The following is an 18,486-nucleotide window of genomic DNA, read 5'->3' as shown; positions in this document are numbered from 1 at the left end:
CGGTTAGGAAATCTACTTTCTGCATGACACAAGTAATTTTTCCAACAATTCTTTACAGACAGATTATTTCACTTATAATCCACTGTATCACAATTCCAGTTGGTCAGAAGTTTACATACAGTAAATTGACTGCCTTTAAACAGCTTGGGAAATTCCAGAAAATTATGTCATGGCTTTCGAAGCTTCTGATAGGCTAATTTACATTATTTGAGTCAGTTGGAGGTGTACCTGTGGATGTATTTCAAGGCCTACCTTCAAACAGTGCCTCTTTGCTTGATATCATGGGAAAATGAAAAGAAATCAGCCAAGACCTCAGAAAATAAATTGTTGACCTCAATTTCCAAACGCCTGAAGGAACCACGTTTATCTGTACAAACAATAGCACGCAAGTATAAACACCATGGGACCATGCAGCCGTCATACCACTCAGGAAGGAGAAGCATTCTGTCTCCTAGAGATGAACGTACTTTGGTGCGAAAAGTGCAAATCAATCCCAGAACAACAGCAAAGGACCTTGTGAAGATTCTGGAGGAAACAGGTACAAAAGTATCTATATCCACAGTAAAACAAGTCCTATGTCAACATAACATGAAAGGCCGCTCAGCAAGGAAGAAGCCACTGCTCCAAAACCGCCATAAAAAAGCCAGACTACAGTTTGCAACTGCACATGGGGACAAAGATTGTACTTTTTGGAGAAATGTCCTCTGGTCTGATGAAACAGAAATAGAACTGTTTGGCCATGATGTCCATCGTTATGTTTGGAGGAGAAAGGGGGAGTCTTGCAAGCCGAATAACACCATCCCAACCGTGAAGCACGGGGGTGGCAGCATCATGTTGTGGAGGTGCTTTGCTGCAGGAGGGACTGGTGCACTTCACAAAATAGATGCCATCATGAGGCAGGAAAATGATGTGGATATATTGAAGAAACATCTCAAGACATCAGTCAAGAAGTTAAAGCTTGGTCGCAAATGGACAATGACCTCAAGCATACTTCCAAAGTTGTGGCAAAGTCAAGGTATTGGAGTGGCCATCACAAAGCCTTGACCTCAATCCCATAAAATATTTATGGGCAGAACTGAAAAAGTGTGTGGGAGCATGGAGGCCTACAAACCTGGCTCAGTTACACCAGCTCTGTCCGGAGGAATGGGCCAAAATTCACCCAACTTATTGTGGGAAGCTTGTGGAAGGCTACCCAAAACGTTTGACCCAAGTAAAACAATTTAAAGGCAATGCTACCAAATACTAATTGAGTGTATGTAAACTTCTGACCCACTGGGAATGTGATGAAATATATAAAAGCTGAAATAAATCATTTTCTCTACTATTATTCTGACATTTCACATTCTTCAAATAACGTGGTGATCCTAACTGACCTAAGACAGGGAATTTTTACTCTGATTAAATGTCAGGAATTGTGAAACTGAGTTTAAATGTATTTGGCTAAGGTGTATGTAAACTTTCGACTTCAACTGTACACCTGCACTTACACACACACTTTTAGTAACGGCCCGATACACTTTGGTGTTATGGAACCTTACACAGAGAGTATCTCAATACATTAGTCAATGAAGCCTGAGGCGGTGTTATCTCCTTGGGCCTTTGTATGGGCTGCTTGAATAAATAAAGGTAAAATGCTACTATCGTCTGGGATTCACATTCTGGACTCAGAAAAAAGTTATGAAACTCTAATAACCTGGGCTGAGTCAGACCAGTATGTGCGTGTGTGTTTGAGTACGTTTAAAAAAAGACTGTGACATGACAGAGAGAACAAAGGAGAGAGGGATGATTACATAGTGTCTCAAAGTGTGCGTGTACGTGTGTGTGTGTGTGTGTTCCCACAGGCCTGGAGTCCTAAAGGAGCCTAAGATCATGGCTGGAGTTTGGCTGTTCATCTTCTATTTTACATGCCTGATACTGGCACGACAGGTAAGGGGACGTGTCTGTCTGTGTTCATACGTGCGTGCGTGCTTGCTTTCAGCATGTGTGCGTGCTTGTGTCGTCCATGCCTTTCTGCTTGTTTGTGTATATTTACTCTATACGTGTGTGTTTAAATTGTGTGTGTTTAAAGTGTTTGTGTGTGTTAACGATGTGTGTTCTCGTCAGGACGAGTTGGGCTGTCGCGTGGAGTTCCTACTGCAGCAGTGTTTCAGAACTGAGAGGGATGAGATGGAGACCATGGCGAATGTTAACAAACTACTACTGAAGAACGTCCTGCCTCTTCATGTAGCATCTGAATTCATGGGCAAGACCATACGCAACCAGGTAAGTAAACTTGTGTGTGTCAGTGTCAGACCTGGGTTCAAATACTGTTTGCAATAATTTTAAATATACTGCTCAAAAAAATAAAGGGAACACTTAAACAACACATCCTAGATCTGAATGAAATAAATAATCTTATTAAATACTTTTTTCTTTACATAGTTGAATGTGCTGACAACAAAATCACACAAAAATAAATCAATGGAAATCCAATTTATCAACCCATGGAGGTCTGGATTTGGAGTCACACTCAAAATTAAAGTGGGAAACCACACTACAGGCTGATCCAACTTTGATTGAATGTCCTTAAAACAAGTCAAAATGAGGCTCAGTGGTGTGTGTGGCCTCCATGTCCCTGTATGACCTCCCTACAATGCCTGGGCATGCTCCTGATGAGGTGGCGGATGGTCTCCTGAGGGATCTCCTCCCAGACCTGGACTAAAGCATCTGCCAACTCCTGGACAGTCTGTGGTGCAACGTGGCGTTGGTGGATGGAGCGAGACATGATGTCCCAGATGTGCTCAATTGGATTCAGGTCTGGGGAACGGGCGGGCCAGTCCATAGCATCAATGCCTTCCTCTTGCAGGAACTGCTGACACACTACAGCCACATGAGGTCTAGCATTGTCTTGCATTAGGAGGAACCCAGGGCCAACCGCACCAGCATATGGTCTCACAAGGGGTCTGAGGATCTCATCTCGGTACCTAATGGCAGTCAGGCTACCTCTGGCGAGCACATGGAGGGCTGTGCGGCCCCCCAAAGAAATGCCACCCCACACCATGACTGACCCACCGCCAAACCGGTCATGCTGGAGGATGTTGCAGGCAGCAGAACGTTCTCCACGGCGTCTCCAGACTTTGTCACGTCTGTCACGTGCTCAGTGTGAACCTGCTTTCATCTGTGAAGAGCACAGGGCGCCAGTGGCGAATTTGCCAATCTTGGTGTTCTCTGGCAAATGCCAAACGTCCTGCACGGTGTTGGGCTGTAAGCACAACCCCCACCTGTGGACGCCGGGCTCTCATTCCACCCTCATGGAGTCTGTTTCTGACCGTTTGAGCAGACACATGCAAATTTGTGGCCTGCTGAAGGTCATTTTGCAGGGCTCTGGCAGTGCTTCTCCTGCTCCTCCTTGCACAAAGGTGGAGGTAGCGGTCCTGCTGCTGGGTTGTTGCCCTCCTACGGCCTCCTCCACGTCTCCTGATGTACTGGCCTGTCTCTTGGTAGCGCCTCCATGCTCTGGACACTACGCTGACAGACACAGCAAACCTTCTTGCCACAGCTCGCATTGATGTGCCATCCTGGATGAGCTGCACTACCTGAGCCACTTGTGTGGGTTGTAGACTCCGTCTCATGCTACCACTAGAGTGAAACCACCGCCAGCATTCAAAAGTGACCAAAACATCAGCCAGGAAGCATAGGAACTGAGAAGTGGTCTGTGGTCCCCACCTGCAGAACCACTCCTTTATTGGGGGTGTCTTGCTAATTGCCTATAATTTCCACCTGTTGTCTATTCCATTTGCACAACAGCATGTGAAATGTATTGTCAATCAGTGTTGCTTCCTAAGTGGACAGTTTGATTTCACAGAAGTGTGATTGACTTGGAGTTACATTGTGTTGTTTAAGTGTTCCCTTTATTTTTTTGAGCAGTGTACTTTAGCTGTGCTTGATAAAGCTTGCTTGTTGCAATGGAACCAATAGAAAAACCCCACTTACAGTGCCTTGCGAAAGTATTCGGCCCCCTTGAACTTTTCGACCTTTTGCCACATTTCAGGCTTCAAACATAAAGATATAAAACTGTAATTTTTTTGTGAAGAATCAACAACAAGTGGGACACAATTATGAAGTGGAACGAAATTTATTGGATATTTCAAACTTTTTTAACAAATAAAAAACTGAAAGATTGGCCGTGCAAAATTATTCAGCCCCCTTAAGTTAATACTTTGTAGCGCCACCTTTTGCTGTGATTACAGCTGTAAGTCGCTTGGGGTATGTCTCTATCAGTTTTGCACATCGAGAGACTGAAATTTTTGCCCATTCCTCCTTGCAAAACAGCTCGAGCTCAGTGAGGTTGGATGGAGAGCGTTTGTGAACAGCAGTTTTCAGTTCTTTCCACAGATTCTCGATTGGATTCAGGTCTGGACTTTGACTTGGCCATTCTAACACCTGGATATGTTTATTTGTGAACCATTCCATTGTAGATTTTGCTTTATGTTTTGGATCATTGTCTTGTTGGAAGACAAATCTCCGTCCCAGTCTCAGGTCTTTTGCAGACTCCATCAGGTTTTCTTCCAGAATGGTCCTGTATTTGGCTCCATCCATCTTCCCATCAATTTTAACCATCTTCCCTGCCCCTGCTGAAGAAAAGCAGGCCCAAACCATGATGCTGCCACCACCATGTTTGTCAGTGGGGATGGTGTGTTCAGGGTGATGAGTTGTGTTGCTTTTACGCCAAACATAATGTTTTGCATTGTTGCCAAAAAGTTTAATTTTGGTTTCATCTGACCAGAGCACCTTCTTCCACATGTTTGGTGTGTCTCCCAGGTGGCTAGTGGCAAACTTTAAACGACACTTTTTATGGATGTCTTTAAGAAATGGCTTTCTTCTTGCCACTCTTCCATAAAGGCCAGATTTGTGCAGTATACGACTGATTGTTGTCCTATGGACAGAGTCTCCCACCTCAGCTGTAGATCTCTGCAGTTCATCCAGAGTGATCATGGGCCTCTTGGATGCATCTCTGATCAGTCTTCTCCTTGTATGAGCTGAAAGTTTAGAGGGACGGCCGGGTCTTCGTAGATTTGCAGTGGTCTGATACTCCGTCCATTTCAATATTATCGCTTGCACAGTGCTCCTTGGGATGTTTATTGCTTGGGAAATCTTTTTGTATCCAAATCCGGCTTTAAACTTCTCCACAACAGTATCTCGGACCTGCCTGGTGTGTTCCTTGTTCTTCATGATGCTCTCAGCGCTTTAAACGGACCTCTGAGACTATCACAGAGCAGGTGCATTTATACGGAGACTTGATTACACACAGGTGGATTCTATTTATCATCATTAGTCATTTAGGTCAACATTGGATCATTCAGAGATCCTCACTGAACTTCTGGAGAGAGTTTGCTGCACTGAAAGTAAAGGGGCTGAATAATTTTCACGCCCAATTTTTCAGTTTTTTAATTGTTAAAAAAGTTTGAAATATCCAATAAATTTCGTTCCACTTCATGATTGTGTCCCACTTGTTGTTGATTCTTCACAAAAAATTACAGTTTTATATCTCTATGTTTGAAGCCTGAAATGTGGCAAAAGGTCGAAAAGTTCAAGGGGGCCGAATACTTTCGCAAGGCACTGTACATGGCACTCCAGGCAGGCTAAAGCAAGTATTTGAACGATATCAAATAGTATTTGAACCTAGGTCTGGAGAGTGTAGTGGTCAGTGAGGCAAATGGGCTCCACCGCCAGCAACAATGCTGTAACTGTGTTAGGGCCACATCATGCTAAAAAAACATGTAAATGATCATGCAAACACCAAGGCCTTGGGTAGGATGAAGTGAGGCGTCATTATTGTGTGTGTGTGTACATGTATATAATATGTTTGTGTGTGTATGTGTATGTGTTGGGATATGACGTGTGTGCTTGTGAAATGTGTGTGGGTTGTGACGTGACGTTATAATGTGTTTTGTGTGTGTGTATATAACGTGTTTGTGTCAGTGTTGTGATATAATGTGTGTCTTGTGGGTGTGTTGCAGGACCTGTACAGCCAGTCATGTGACTGTGTGTGTGTGATGTTCGCCTCGGTACCCCAGTTTAAGGAGTTCTACAGCGAGAGCAGTGTGAACCGAGACGGACTGGAGTGTTTACGTTTCCTCAATGAGATCATCTCAGACTTTGACGAGGTACAAAAATGCCACGTTATTCCCTATATCAGTGGTTCCCAAACTTTTTATAGTCCCGTACCCTTTCAAACATTCAACCTCCAGCTGCATACCCCCTCTAGCCCCAGGATCAGCGCACTCTCAAATGTTGTTTTTTGGCATCATTGTAAGCCTGCCACACACACACACTATACGATACATTTATTACACATAAGAATGAGTGAGTTTTTGTCACAACCTGGCTCGTGGGAAGTGGCAAAGAGCTCTTATAGGACCAGGGCACAAATAATAATAATCAATAATTTTGCTCTTTATTTAGCCATCTTACATATAAAACCTTATTTGTTCAGCAAAAAGTGTGAATAACTCACCACAGGTTAATGAGAAGGGTGTGCTTGAAAGGATGCACATAACTCTGCAATGTTGCGTTGTATTGGAGAGAGTCTCAGTCTTAAATCATTTTCCACACAGTGTCTGTGCCTGTATTTAGTTTTCATGCTAGTGAGGGCCGAGAATCCACTCTCACATAAGTACGTGGTTGCAAAGGGCATCAGTGTCTTAACAGCACGATTTTCCAAGGCAGGATACTCTGAGCGCAGCCTTATCCAGAAATCTGGCAATGGCTTCTGATTCAATTCAATTTTCACAGAACCGCTTGTTGCAATTTCGATGAAGCTCTCTTGTTCAGAAATCCGTAAGTGGACTAGAGGCAGGGCATGAAAGGGATAACAAATCCAGTTGTTTGTGTCGTCCATTTCGGGAAAGTACCTGCGTAATTGCGCACCCAGCTCACTCAGGTGCTTCGCTATATCACATTTGACATTGTCCATAAGCTTGAGTTCATTTGCACGCAAAAAATCATGGAAAGACCTGTGTGTTGTCCTTGTTAATGCAGACAGAGAAGAGCTCCAACTTCTTAATCATAGCCTCAATTTTGTCCCGCACATTGAATATACAGTGGTTGCTCCTTTAAAAGTTGTATCATACTGCAGCACACCTTGTGGGCTACTGCAGCATCCTGTGGCACGTTATTTAATTGTCAGCCATTTTTTCTGTTAATGCAAGTTAGTGCTAGTTTGACCACCAGAGGGCATCTTTGAGAAGCATTTGATAGTCTTCTATATTGGCATTACCAGAGAATTTAAAACTTTTTTGTAATAACATAGTATATAGCATTGATTTTAAGAAATTTGGCTTAATTAATTTGATTAATATTATGGTGTTTCTATTCCGAGGAAAAGAAAACCCTCAGGGTTTCTGTTAGGATGGAATGGAAAATATGGCGCTGTACAACGTGACGGTCGCGAGTAGGCTACAGCATACAGTTGGAGGATTCTAAATTGTTTGCTACTGTGCAGTCTGACAAGTAAACATAGCCTACAATACATACTGTAGTAACATGGGAAAGTGTCTAATTCCTTACATAAGGGAGAGCAGGCCATGTCTGTACTAGAGAATGTGGGCACGCTGGAGACCGGGTTTCTGTTAGGATGGAATGGAAAATATGGTGCTGTACAACGTGAGACTCGGCAGTACAGTACTGGGCTATTTAGCCAAAGAATCCCTGTGTCGTGCAGGCAGGGCACGAGGGTGAATTCCCCGATGGGGAGGAAGGAGTAGGCTGTCTTTGTAAATAAGAATTTGTTCTTAACTGACTTGCCTAGTTAAATAAAGGTTACACTAAGAGCATAACATTTCTGCACCCTAATTTTCTAATGCTAGTCTAACCAATACCCAAACAGAGATTAAGTGAAAATAAAAATCTCATTAATTTATCAAGACCAGTCCCCATGCTTGTCTCAGAGCAGCGCAAAACGGTGCTGAAATAGTTATAGGCTTTTGCTTCAAATCCTATTGCTTCTAACTTCAATATGCTCTTTAAATAAATAAGATCTACATCACTTTTAACCGCACATTACGCAACACTAGTGAGACTAATTTTGCCTATGGTAAGCCTACAGTATATCTAAAAATATTTTTTCAATGACGTGACACCAATAATAACATTTAGAGGATTGGAGGATTCTAAATTAATATCTAAGGGGCATTTTCTGTTAGGATCTGTGAGAATATCTGAGAATATCTAAGTGGCTTTTATATCATTCTAAATTAATTAATAATAAAAATAGCTTTGTTTAAAAATAACGATATTTTGGAGATTTCGTTTTTATTTAACCTAGAGTGAGCGAGGAAAAAGGCAGTTCTCAAACATGGGGTGAGTCATTCTCACTAATTTGTAAATAAAGCCAGTTTGTTATTTAGAAATATTTATTTCTGGAGAAACTTAACTTGATTATTTAGCAGACATCACTTCCTTATATGCAGTCAACACATATCTTAAGAATATCATGGACTATAATTGAACAATTTAGTTTTTCCATGCTTGTCTCAGAGCAGCGCGAAACAGTGCTGAAATAGACATCCATAGCGGGAAGGCTATATGTAACGATATTTTGGAGATTATTTTGTTTAAAAAAAAATGACAGTGAGCGATTGTAATCTGAATAAAGGCCAAAATAATATTTATAAAGGCCGAAATATAGTCCTGCTAATAGCCATAATGGCACTGTACAATGTGACCCTGGGTATGAAAGAGTATTTTCCAGTAGGCAACAATTTGTTTACCTTCATTGGGCAACTTTGTTCCAATATTTCTGTAATTCAGTGATATTTATCCCCATAACTAAATAAACATCAGCATTTTGAAAGAGTATTTTTATCATTATTTTATTAACGAAAGCATAAAGATGCTGATGAAGAAATACAGTACTGTACAGTATATGCTTTCCCATTTGGATAATAAATCTATAAAAAAGTATATTGTCCTGCTAATAGGAAACATTTGCATGATGGGCTACACCTGTTACAGTACTACAGTACACCTGTGAAAAACAAGTGTTTGAAAACCTGTTTTCAAAATGCCTCCAGTTGTCCATCACTACTGTAAATAAAAACACAGCATCTTGTTTACATTCTTTATTGTAACCACAATGTCATAAATAATTTGTATCTACCTTTCCAACTACTTTTAGAGTTTTGGATTTACAAATGTGTGATTTTTCATTATTAGTTACATTGTTTTAGTTGGAACGTGCAGACTTTTTTTTCTTTAAGTAATAGTTTTATGTAGGATGCTACATTTTTGACCAGTTGCAATTGTAAGTAGTCCTAATTTTAAAAATCATACTTCTATGAGGCTGTTAAGCCTCATAGCCTATCTTAGCCAATTAAGCCCCCTTGTTTGTAAAGAAGATTTTTGTTGAAATGAATTGCTCAACTGGTGTAGGTTTTCTCCATCTGTTGGTGTGCAACACTTGCATAACAAGTTAGCTATATTTTCAGCACCAGCCACTGTTCCCCTCCTATTGATTGCACTGCGGTTGCAGCCAGTTGTTTTAAAATGTAACCTTTATTTGAGTAGGCAAGTCAGGTAAGAACAAATTCTTACTTACAATGACGGCTTACCCCGGATGACGCTGGGCCAATTGTGCGCCTCCCTATGGCACTCCCAATCATGGTCGTATGTGATACAGTCTGTATTCAAACCAGGGACTGTAGTAATGCCTCTTGCACTGAGATGGAGTGCCTTAGACCACTGCGCCACTCAGGAGCCATGACCAATATATATATATGATGGGCTACAGAATATATATTTTTTATATATGTATATATCATTTTTTTCAGAGCACTAACCGTGTGTAGGTAGATATGGAAAAGTAGATACAAATTATTTGTTGCAAGATGGGGAGGGGGTTCACACCTAGCTCGGCTTTTAGACAATTCTTTATTAAAGGTTGAATAGTCTATTGTTTAGCTAATAGCCCATCCTAGAAACGTTGTTAGCAGAATTCACAGCCTGCTACGCTTGTGAAAAACTAGTAATAGCTTTTCCCCTTTCCACTTGTTAAAGATTCTGAATGATAAAGTGATTTTAGCCACAATCCGCCCCAACCCCAATTAATACATTTGGGCACAGTCGATAGCGTGCTGGACTTCGGGCTAGAATGTTGAGAGTTCGAAACCTGCTCCCTGCTTGTTTCGTTACATTATTATGCCGATCTCAGAGCAAATAGCCTGGATTGTTACTCCCATCTCGTTCCTCGCCCTCTTCCATGCGTCATTCTCCGCCTGAGTGGCTCGCTTGTGGGCGTGCTGGCAGGATATGGCAGCACCTTCAGTTGTGCATCAAGAATTCAGCATAGCAAGTTTGTATGGTCTGGTTATTCACGGGCAAATAGTAATCTGCTCTAAACCGCTCTGGTGAAAAACAAACTTTGCTGCCCTGTTTTCAATCGTACACATGGCTGGGAGAACCTCCTCAGATTAATGCAGGTGAAGGGAGTTAGATATGCATAGGAATTGTAGTGTACTGTTTTTATTCATTCTGTATATATGAATTACAAATCAGCCTTTACTTAAATCATGTTTCTAGTCTATTGCATAGTTACAATGTGTAATCATTGATGTCCCAGGAACAGGAGTGGTAAACACAAGTGTATATTTGTAATACATACATGCAGACACAGCATCATTCAAAGAATGGCGTTTGATACACCTGGTATTGGATATAACTGGAAAAAAACAACACTAAATAGCGATTTTTCGTGAATTAACTTAATAACCAAAAAATATGCACAATCATTTGTCTCTACATTAACTAACATATTAATCTCAATTGTACATGTTTTGCTTGACTCATTATGACATTATAATTACTTACATTTGCATCCACCATAATGTTTTTTGTCAGACATCTTTGCTGAAAAAAGTCACCAATGACAGGTGGCATTACGTCAAATTCGTCATTGGAACCACTCAATATGATTGGTCATATAAAAACCTTGGGACCCAAATGCATAATGAGTGCTCTAACTCCCCCCTGCAGTAATCTGGAGCAATGAAGCCGTGACGCTGGGTACCGCTAAGTCCCGCGGCGTAAGCTCGCAACTTTTAAAGGAGGAACCACTGTAGTTGTGGAGAGTCCCTGTAATCCTAGATTCAGATCATTCAGGCCAGAAAAAACATCACCCAGATAGGCCAGTCGTGTGAGAAACTCGTCATCATGAAAGCGGTCAGTGAAAATAATGTCAGTAAAGAAAACTTTAAGCTCGTCTCTCAATTTTTTTTAAACGTGTCAATACTTTGTCCCTTGATAGCGCACTTCTCTATGTTGTAAAAGCATTACATGGTCGCTGCCCATATCATTGCATAATGCAATAAATACACGAGAGTTCAGGGGCCTTGCTTTAACAAAGTTAACCATTTTCATTGTAGTGTACAAAAAGTATTTCATGCTGTCAGGCATCACCTTGGCAGCAAGAGCCTCTTGGTAGATGCTGCAGTGTACCCAAGTGGCGTCGGGAGCAACTGCTTGCACGCACGTCACCACTCCACAATGTCTCCCTGTCATGGCGTTTGCGCCATCAGTACAGATACCAACACATCTTGACAACCAAAGTCCATTTGATGTCACAAAGTTATCCAGTACTTTAAAAATATCCTCTCCTGTTGTCTTGGTTTCCAGAAGAGGATGTCTTCCTTAATTGACCCCCCCATAAACGTAACGGACATATACCAGGAGCTGTGCCAGGCCGGCCACGTCATCCAGCTGTAACGCATAGAATTCACTGGCTTGTATGCTGCCATGTCACTGATGCGTTGTGAAACAGTGTTGTTTGATGAAGGCATTGTCTGTGTAGTTTTTTGAGCCTTTTCCCCCAGCATTGTCCCAGCCATATCCGCGGCAGCAGGAAGAATGAAGTCCTCCACAATAGTAAGGGGCCTGCCTGTCCTAGCCACTCGGTAGCTCACCAAATAAGACGCTTCTTACTACTTGAAAGTCGTATTAATTCTCGCTCAAAAATCTCCTGTGGTTTATTTTCAAATTGGCATGTTTAGTTTCTTAATGTCTGCGCAAGAGTGACGGTTTCATCGAGTTGTGAGACAGTACTTTGTCACATATAACGCACTGTGGTTGAGGAAAGGCACTACTCCCAGTATAAGTGAACCCCAAATCAATGTAGATCTCATCATATTTGGGCCTCTTCGATGGTCCAATGTCCCTGTCTGTTGTTCGGTGCTTTCCCGGGTAAAGGGGCAGTAGCTCTTCGGCTGCATCAGATTCACAATTGTCAGTGTCCATGCTAGCTGGGCTAGCAACAAATGCATAATTACTGATGCTAGCATTGGATGTGCTCGTGGAAGCAGAACAACTTGTGTTGTCGACAGGTGCAGGTGTAGTACTGCTGGTATGTATCTCTATGGATGCGGGCCTTGAGCAGATGGAATGAGCAGGAGCTATGTTTGGCTACATACAGACCGTTAGTGGAATTCCCGCGAGAGAGTAACGATTAACGTGATTGGATGTTAATTATTTGACTAGGATGCCTGTATTTGACATTGTGTTGTTACTTCGCTGAACACTAGATGGTTTAATTTTATTTTTGGCAGTGAAACGAGGCTGCTCAGGTGAGGAAAAAAACATCACCCAAATATATAGCCTAGTTGGAAAACCTAAATGGACTGTTTGAAAATGTGAATCACATTTTTATTTGATGTACCCCCGACAGCATTGTGCGTACCCCTGGGGATAGACGCCCTATATAATGCACTACTTTTGAATTGGGGGCCATTTCAGAGCTTGGTCTGGAACTAGTCAGAAGGGAAGAGGGGACAAGAGTTTTTCCTCAACTGGTAATCTGACCATGAACTGACCATCAGTCTTGTCAACAAACTTGACCCTTTTTCTCTTTCTATGCCCCCCTCTCTATTCTCTCTCTCTCTAACAGCTTCTCTCTAAGCCAAAGTTCTGTTCTGTGGAAAAGATTAAGACTATTGGCAGCACCTACATGGCAGCTGCTGGTCTGACCAATCCTGCTATAGGGGACGAGCGAAAGGTTGGTAGTAGCCTATTCTATACAGCTCTGTTCTGCCTCACTGGGTCCTGTTCAAATACTTGTAAAAACACAACCTTACTTACTCCCTTCTCTAAGGTAGTCAGGGATCTGTACATGATTGGATAAGCAAAAGAAAGGTTACTTATCATCCTATTTCTTTCCCCAATCAAATATCGTCACATCAATGAAGTGACTCTTAGAAGTTAGGAAGGAGGAAATCCATGTCTGAAGTATTTATTCGAACACGGTCTCTAGTCTGCCTGCCTGTATGGATTCTAACTGAGTGTTCTGATTCAGTGTGTTCTCATAGCCTGCTTAAACCATGACTGAAGGCTGCACTCACCATTGATTCTTACTGAGTGTTCTCTTAGCCTGGTTAAACCAGACTGAATTCTGAGCTCACAATGGATTCTAACTGAGTGTTCTCGGTCTCCACCAACAGGACTGTGATGTGTCCTACAGCCATGTACGCAGCATGGTAGAGTTTGCCATCGCTCTGAAGAACAACCTGGAGTCCATCAACCAACACTCCTTCAACAGCTTTAAGCTACGCATCGGTGAGTCTGTCTGTATGGCCAGAGGGACAAAGATATGGACTCCATTAATCTTTCCTCGATTACGTGCATCCTCTCTCCTTGCCTGCTTCTCAAAATATATTGGAGAAGAAAGTCAGAGCGACCTTGGACTTTCTCTTTCAATATGGTTGAGAAAGGATGCATGGAAGACAAAAAGAGATTGAGACTTTTACAACTAAACTCCCTTGATTTGATAACCATCTCCCCCCTTCCAACTAACTTTTTCATCACTTCATCTCCTTTACCTTATATAGGGATAAACCTTGGTCCAGTGATTGCGGGGGTGATCGGAGCCCACAAACCACAGTATGATATCTGGGGGAACTCTGTGAACGTGGCCAGTAGGATGGACAGCACTGGAGTACTAGACAAGATCCAGGTGAGAGAGAGATTGAGAGAGATGGGGAGGGAGAGACAGCGAGAGTGAAGTGGTGGAGAGAGGGGAGAAACATTTTGAATGAAAGAGAGAGCGCTTGTTATATGGTTCTGTCTCCCTCTACAGGTGACCGAGGAAACAGCGCAGGTGGTGAAGACTTTTGGCTTCAGTGTGACCAAGAGAGGAGTCATCACCGTCAAGGGCAAGGGAGAACTTACGACCTACTTCATCAACACCGACTGACCAGTCATCTCCACCGTTCTGACCTCTCCAACCAATCATCATCACTCATCTAGCCACACCATCAAACATTGTCCTATCACAATCGTTCTTATTTATTCTCATGCAGTAATGCTGTGAACGGGGACACTGCATTAGGAGGAAGGAGGTGCTGTCTTTTGGATGAATATGTTAAACCAAATACAGAATGTAAAAAAAGAAATACTTGGTTGGTAGGCAATTTGTGATAATTTATTGTTTGTGTTTTGAATGAATCTGTCACTACTCATGAACTACTGTATCTATCTGTGTGTGATCTTTGATGACAGACAACAAAGCAAAGCCATTTAGCAATATGCTCTTACTAATGACAGTGACACAGAGTGGGTTCAAGGCAAGCAATGACAGTGAATGTTCCTTATGAGGAAATTATAGGCTATATGGAAACACAAGATTGTGTACTTTTCAATGGTTTCCTAAAAGGGATGTTATTTATATATATATATATATATAATAAGAATATGTATGGGCTATTATGTTATTTAAATGGATGAGGAAGTAGTTGACAGTAGGCTATCACTGCCAAAGGTACTGCTGCATTCACACTTTTGAATCCATCTGCCACCACTTTAATACCATGAAAATGCAATATAACTTACTGTACTTAACTTTTCATAATGTAATTTCAGATAAATATTTTTCATTTTGTTTTTAAAGAGATTGATATATTTTGTCTATTCTGAATGACTTTATAAGCATGCCTGGGCATACAGTATATGCATAGAAATAAAGTAAGATGTGGGAGGTTGTGCAATTGCTTCTGTAAGCTACCAAATTGCATTGATGTTTTTGTAAGCTCATGAAAATGTGTATTTCCTTTTACTCATAATGTTTCAGGAACCTGTGAAGCACTGGACATGTAGAAATATGTAATATTTAAACAATTATTTAGACGTATGATAGTTTGGTGAAGCAAGATAACGTGAATTCAATATTAAACTATATTTTGAATTTTGAATTGATTTCCCAAAAATGCTAAAATAGACATTTCAGAGCATCTCTAGACGTCAAAGAACCGATCATCACTTGCCTCTTTGGCCCGTGTACGTTTCAATATTTTGATTTTCAGAGTCAAAACAAAAAGAGGGGGAAAACAGAAAACAGCTGAAATTGACTTGTTTTCTTATTTATTGTGCCAAAATTGGATATGGAATAACAGAAAACAAATAACATTTATTCAAATTATTTATTGTTTGTTTTGTTCCTACTCGGAAGTACACACCCCCTACAGTAAGTTAAAATAAGCCTTTTTATTGGCATGGGTATACTTCACTAACATCCTTCCCTGCTCATTGAAAAGCATACAAAGGCTATACTCTTCAGTTGTGAGCACAACTATTGCTGTGACAATTGTCTTCTCTGAATGTATACAGGTGTAGGATCTTAATTTGATCACCCTGTTGTTGCAGCGAATTTCCTACACAACAAGAAATGCAAACTTGTAATGTATTATAATTTCCACTTTAAAATGTGAGACTTTCCCTAACCAAATATTGATCAACCCTTACAAAATCAAGTAATTATAATCCACACAATAATTCACACAGTTCAGCCACTCAGCCCTATCCAGTGGACATGATGCTCTCAAGGTCCTACCGCTTCCTACAACACCCTGATGAGAAGCAATAATCCTGTCCCAATGAATCTACGTCTGCATATCTCTCTAACCCTGCTGTACCCTACTGTGCTGAGACAATATGACTCTAGCAAAGTTTTTACACCATTTTAAATGGAATGCTCAACAGCGATTATCTATCTCTTGAAAGGAGCTTTATTTGGGAAAGGAAAGGGAAAGGGAAAGGGGGATACCTTGTCAGTTGTACAACTGAATGCATTCAACTGAAATGTGTCTTCTGCATTTAACCCAACCCCTCTTAATCATTTGCATGGGATACATATGTTAACATTGCCAAATCAAGTGGAATATACAATCACAAATTAACACTGAAAGGGATACTTCTCCAATAGACACTGTTTTTTCAGTCTCCCTGCATAATTATTGGTGATGAGAGGTGTTTCAGACATAATTATTATAATAATAGCCTTGAAGGCAGGCTTTTCAAAATGGGAGCGGTACTAGTATCTACAGGTTCACGGGGGGCTATGTTACTGATGGCTATCAAATTGATTACAATGGCTGCTTCTGACGAGTCTTCTTTTCAAGAAGACCTGGATGACGAAACAGGTTTTGAAGTTCTTTTACATACAAACATTTGACAAACAAGTAAGTTGTTTTGTTTTCGGTAGCTAGCTAGCAATATAGCTAAGCTCTCTTTTCACACGAGAAAGTGTTAAGTACAGCATAATTTTGTGATCGATCCAGGCATAATGGGGCTTGTTAGTACCACCACAAATTGAACTAGCCAGCTTTGTTGCTATACCCAAAATGCACTTGTTAGGGCTGCGTCAATTCAATTCTGGTATCAGAACAAAATTTAACACTAGGCTACTGAATATACACTGCTCAAAAAACTAAAGGGAACACTTAAACAACACAATGTAACCCCAAGTCAATCACACTTCTGTGAAATCAAACTGTCCACTTAGGAAGCAACACTGACTGACAATAAATTTCACATGCTGTTGTGCAAATGGAATAGACAACAGGTGGAAATTATAGGCAATTAGCAAGACACCCCCAATAAAGGAGTGTTTCTGTAGGTGGGGACCACAGACCACTTCTCAGTTCCTATGCTTCCTGGCTGATGTTTTGGTCACTTTTGAATGCTGGCGGTGCTTTCACTCTAGTGGTAGCATGAGACAGAGTCTACAACCCACACAAGTGGCTCAGGTAGTGCAGCTCATCCAGGATGGCACATCAATGCGAGCTGTGGCAAGAAGGTTTGCTGTGTCTGTCAGCGTAGTGTCTAGAGCATGGAGGCGCTACCAGGAGACAGGCCAGTACATCAGGAGACGTGGAGGAGGTCGTAGGAGGGCAACAACCCAGCAGCAGGACCGCTACCTCCACCTTTGTGCAAGGAGGAGCACTGCCAGAGCCCTGCAAAATGACCTCCAGCAGGCCACAAATGTGCATGTGTCTGCTCAAACGGTCAGAAACAGACTCCATGAGGGTGGTATGAGGGCCCGACGTCCACAGGTGGGGGTTGTGCTTACAGCCCAACACCGTGCAGGACGTTTGGCATTTGCCAGAGAACACCAAGATTGGCAAATTCGCCACTGGCGCCCTGTGCTCTTCACAGATGAAAGCAGGTTCACACTGAGCACGTGAAAGACGTGACAGAGTATGGTGACGCCGTGGAGAACGTTCTGCTGCCTGCAACATCCTCCAGCATGACCGGTTTGGCGGTGGGTCAGTCATGGTGTGGGGTGGCATTTCTTTGGGGGCCGCACAGCCCTCCATGTGCTCGCCAGAGATAGCCTGACTGCGATTAGGTACCAAGATGAGATCCTCAGACCCCTTGTGAGACCATATGCTGGTGCGGTTGGCCCTGGGTTCCTCCTAATGCAAGACAATGCTAGACCTCATGTGGCTGGAGTGTGTCAGCAGTTCCTGCAAGAGGAAGGCATTGATGCTATGGACTGGCCCGCCCGTTCCCCAGACCTGAATCCAAATGAGCACATCTGGGACATCATGTCTCGCTCCATCCACCAACGCCACGTTGCACCACAGACTGTCCAGGAGTTGGCAGATGCGTTAGTCCAGGTCTGGGAAGAGATCCCTCAGAAGACCATCCGCCACCTCATCAGGAGCATGCCCAGGCGTTGTAGGGAGGTCATACAGGCACGTGGAGGCCACACACACTACTGAGCCTCATTTTGACTTATTTTAAGGACATTACATCAAAGTTGGATCAGCCTGTAGTGTGGTTTTCCACTTTCATTTTGAGTGTGACTCCAAATCCAGACCTCCATGGGTTGATAAATTGGATTTCCATTGATTATTTTTGTGTGATTTTGTTGTCAGTACATTCAACTATGTAAAGAAAAAAGTATTTACTAAGATTATTTCTTTCATTCAGATCTAGGATGTGTTGTTTAAGTGTTCCCTTTATTTTTTTGAGCAGTATATTTTCAGCTGTTTATTAGTTTATTAATAGAATTAGTCAAGCAGAATAAATGGTAAATGCAATCTTCGTATATACGGGTTCACTGTAACACCTCGCAGGGCAAACAGAGAACTGAAAATGACATCATAAGTTCTTCATTAAATACTCTGACAGAGATAGTTCCAGCTCACTGCTGGCCTGTCAGAGGGAGGATGAGCGTGGTTTAAA

General features: G+C 41.9%; 1 protein-coding gene across 3 annotated transcripts in view; it reads left to right on the top strand.

Moving 5' to 3' along the window:
• Positions 1-15,209, top strand: part of LOC106608969 (adenylate cyclase type 4) — a 41,044-nt gene extending 25,835 nt beyond the window's left edge. For all 3 annotated transcript variants that reach the window (XM_014207241.2, XM_014207244.2, XM_014207242.2), the window contains 7 exons: positions 1,842-1,926; positions 2,104-2,262; positions 6,000-6,146; positions 12,914-13,021; positions 13,464-13,578; positions 13,851-13,975; positions 14,099-15,209. In XM_014207241.2, the coding sequence (XP_014062716.2) occupies positions 1,842-1,926; positions 2,104-2,262; positions 6,000-6,146; positions 12,914-13,021; positions 13,464-13,578; positions 13,851-13,975; positions 14,099-14,215 (856 nt within the window). In that variant the 3' untranslated portion in view covers positions 14,216-15,209. The remainder of the gene's footprint in view (positions 1-1,841; positions 1,927-2,103; positions 2,263-5,999; positions 6,147-12,913; positions 13,022-13,463; positions 13,579-13,850; positions 13,976-14,098) is intronic.
• The last annotated feature ends 3,277 nt before the right edge of the window (positions 15,210-18,486 follow it).

The sequence above is a fragment of the Salmo salar genome, chromosome ssa07 (genome assembly GCF_905237065.1).
Source record: "Salmo salar chromosome ssa07, Ssal_v3.1, whole genome shotgun sequence".
Classification (NCBI taxonomy): domain Eukaryota; kingdom Metazoa; phylum Chordata; class Actinopteri; order Salmoniformes; family Salmonidae; genus Salmo; species Salmo salar.
Note: the sequence above shows the minus strand (reverse complement) of the source record. Positions and strands in the feature narration are given on the sequence as shown.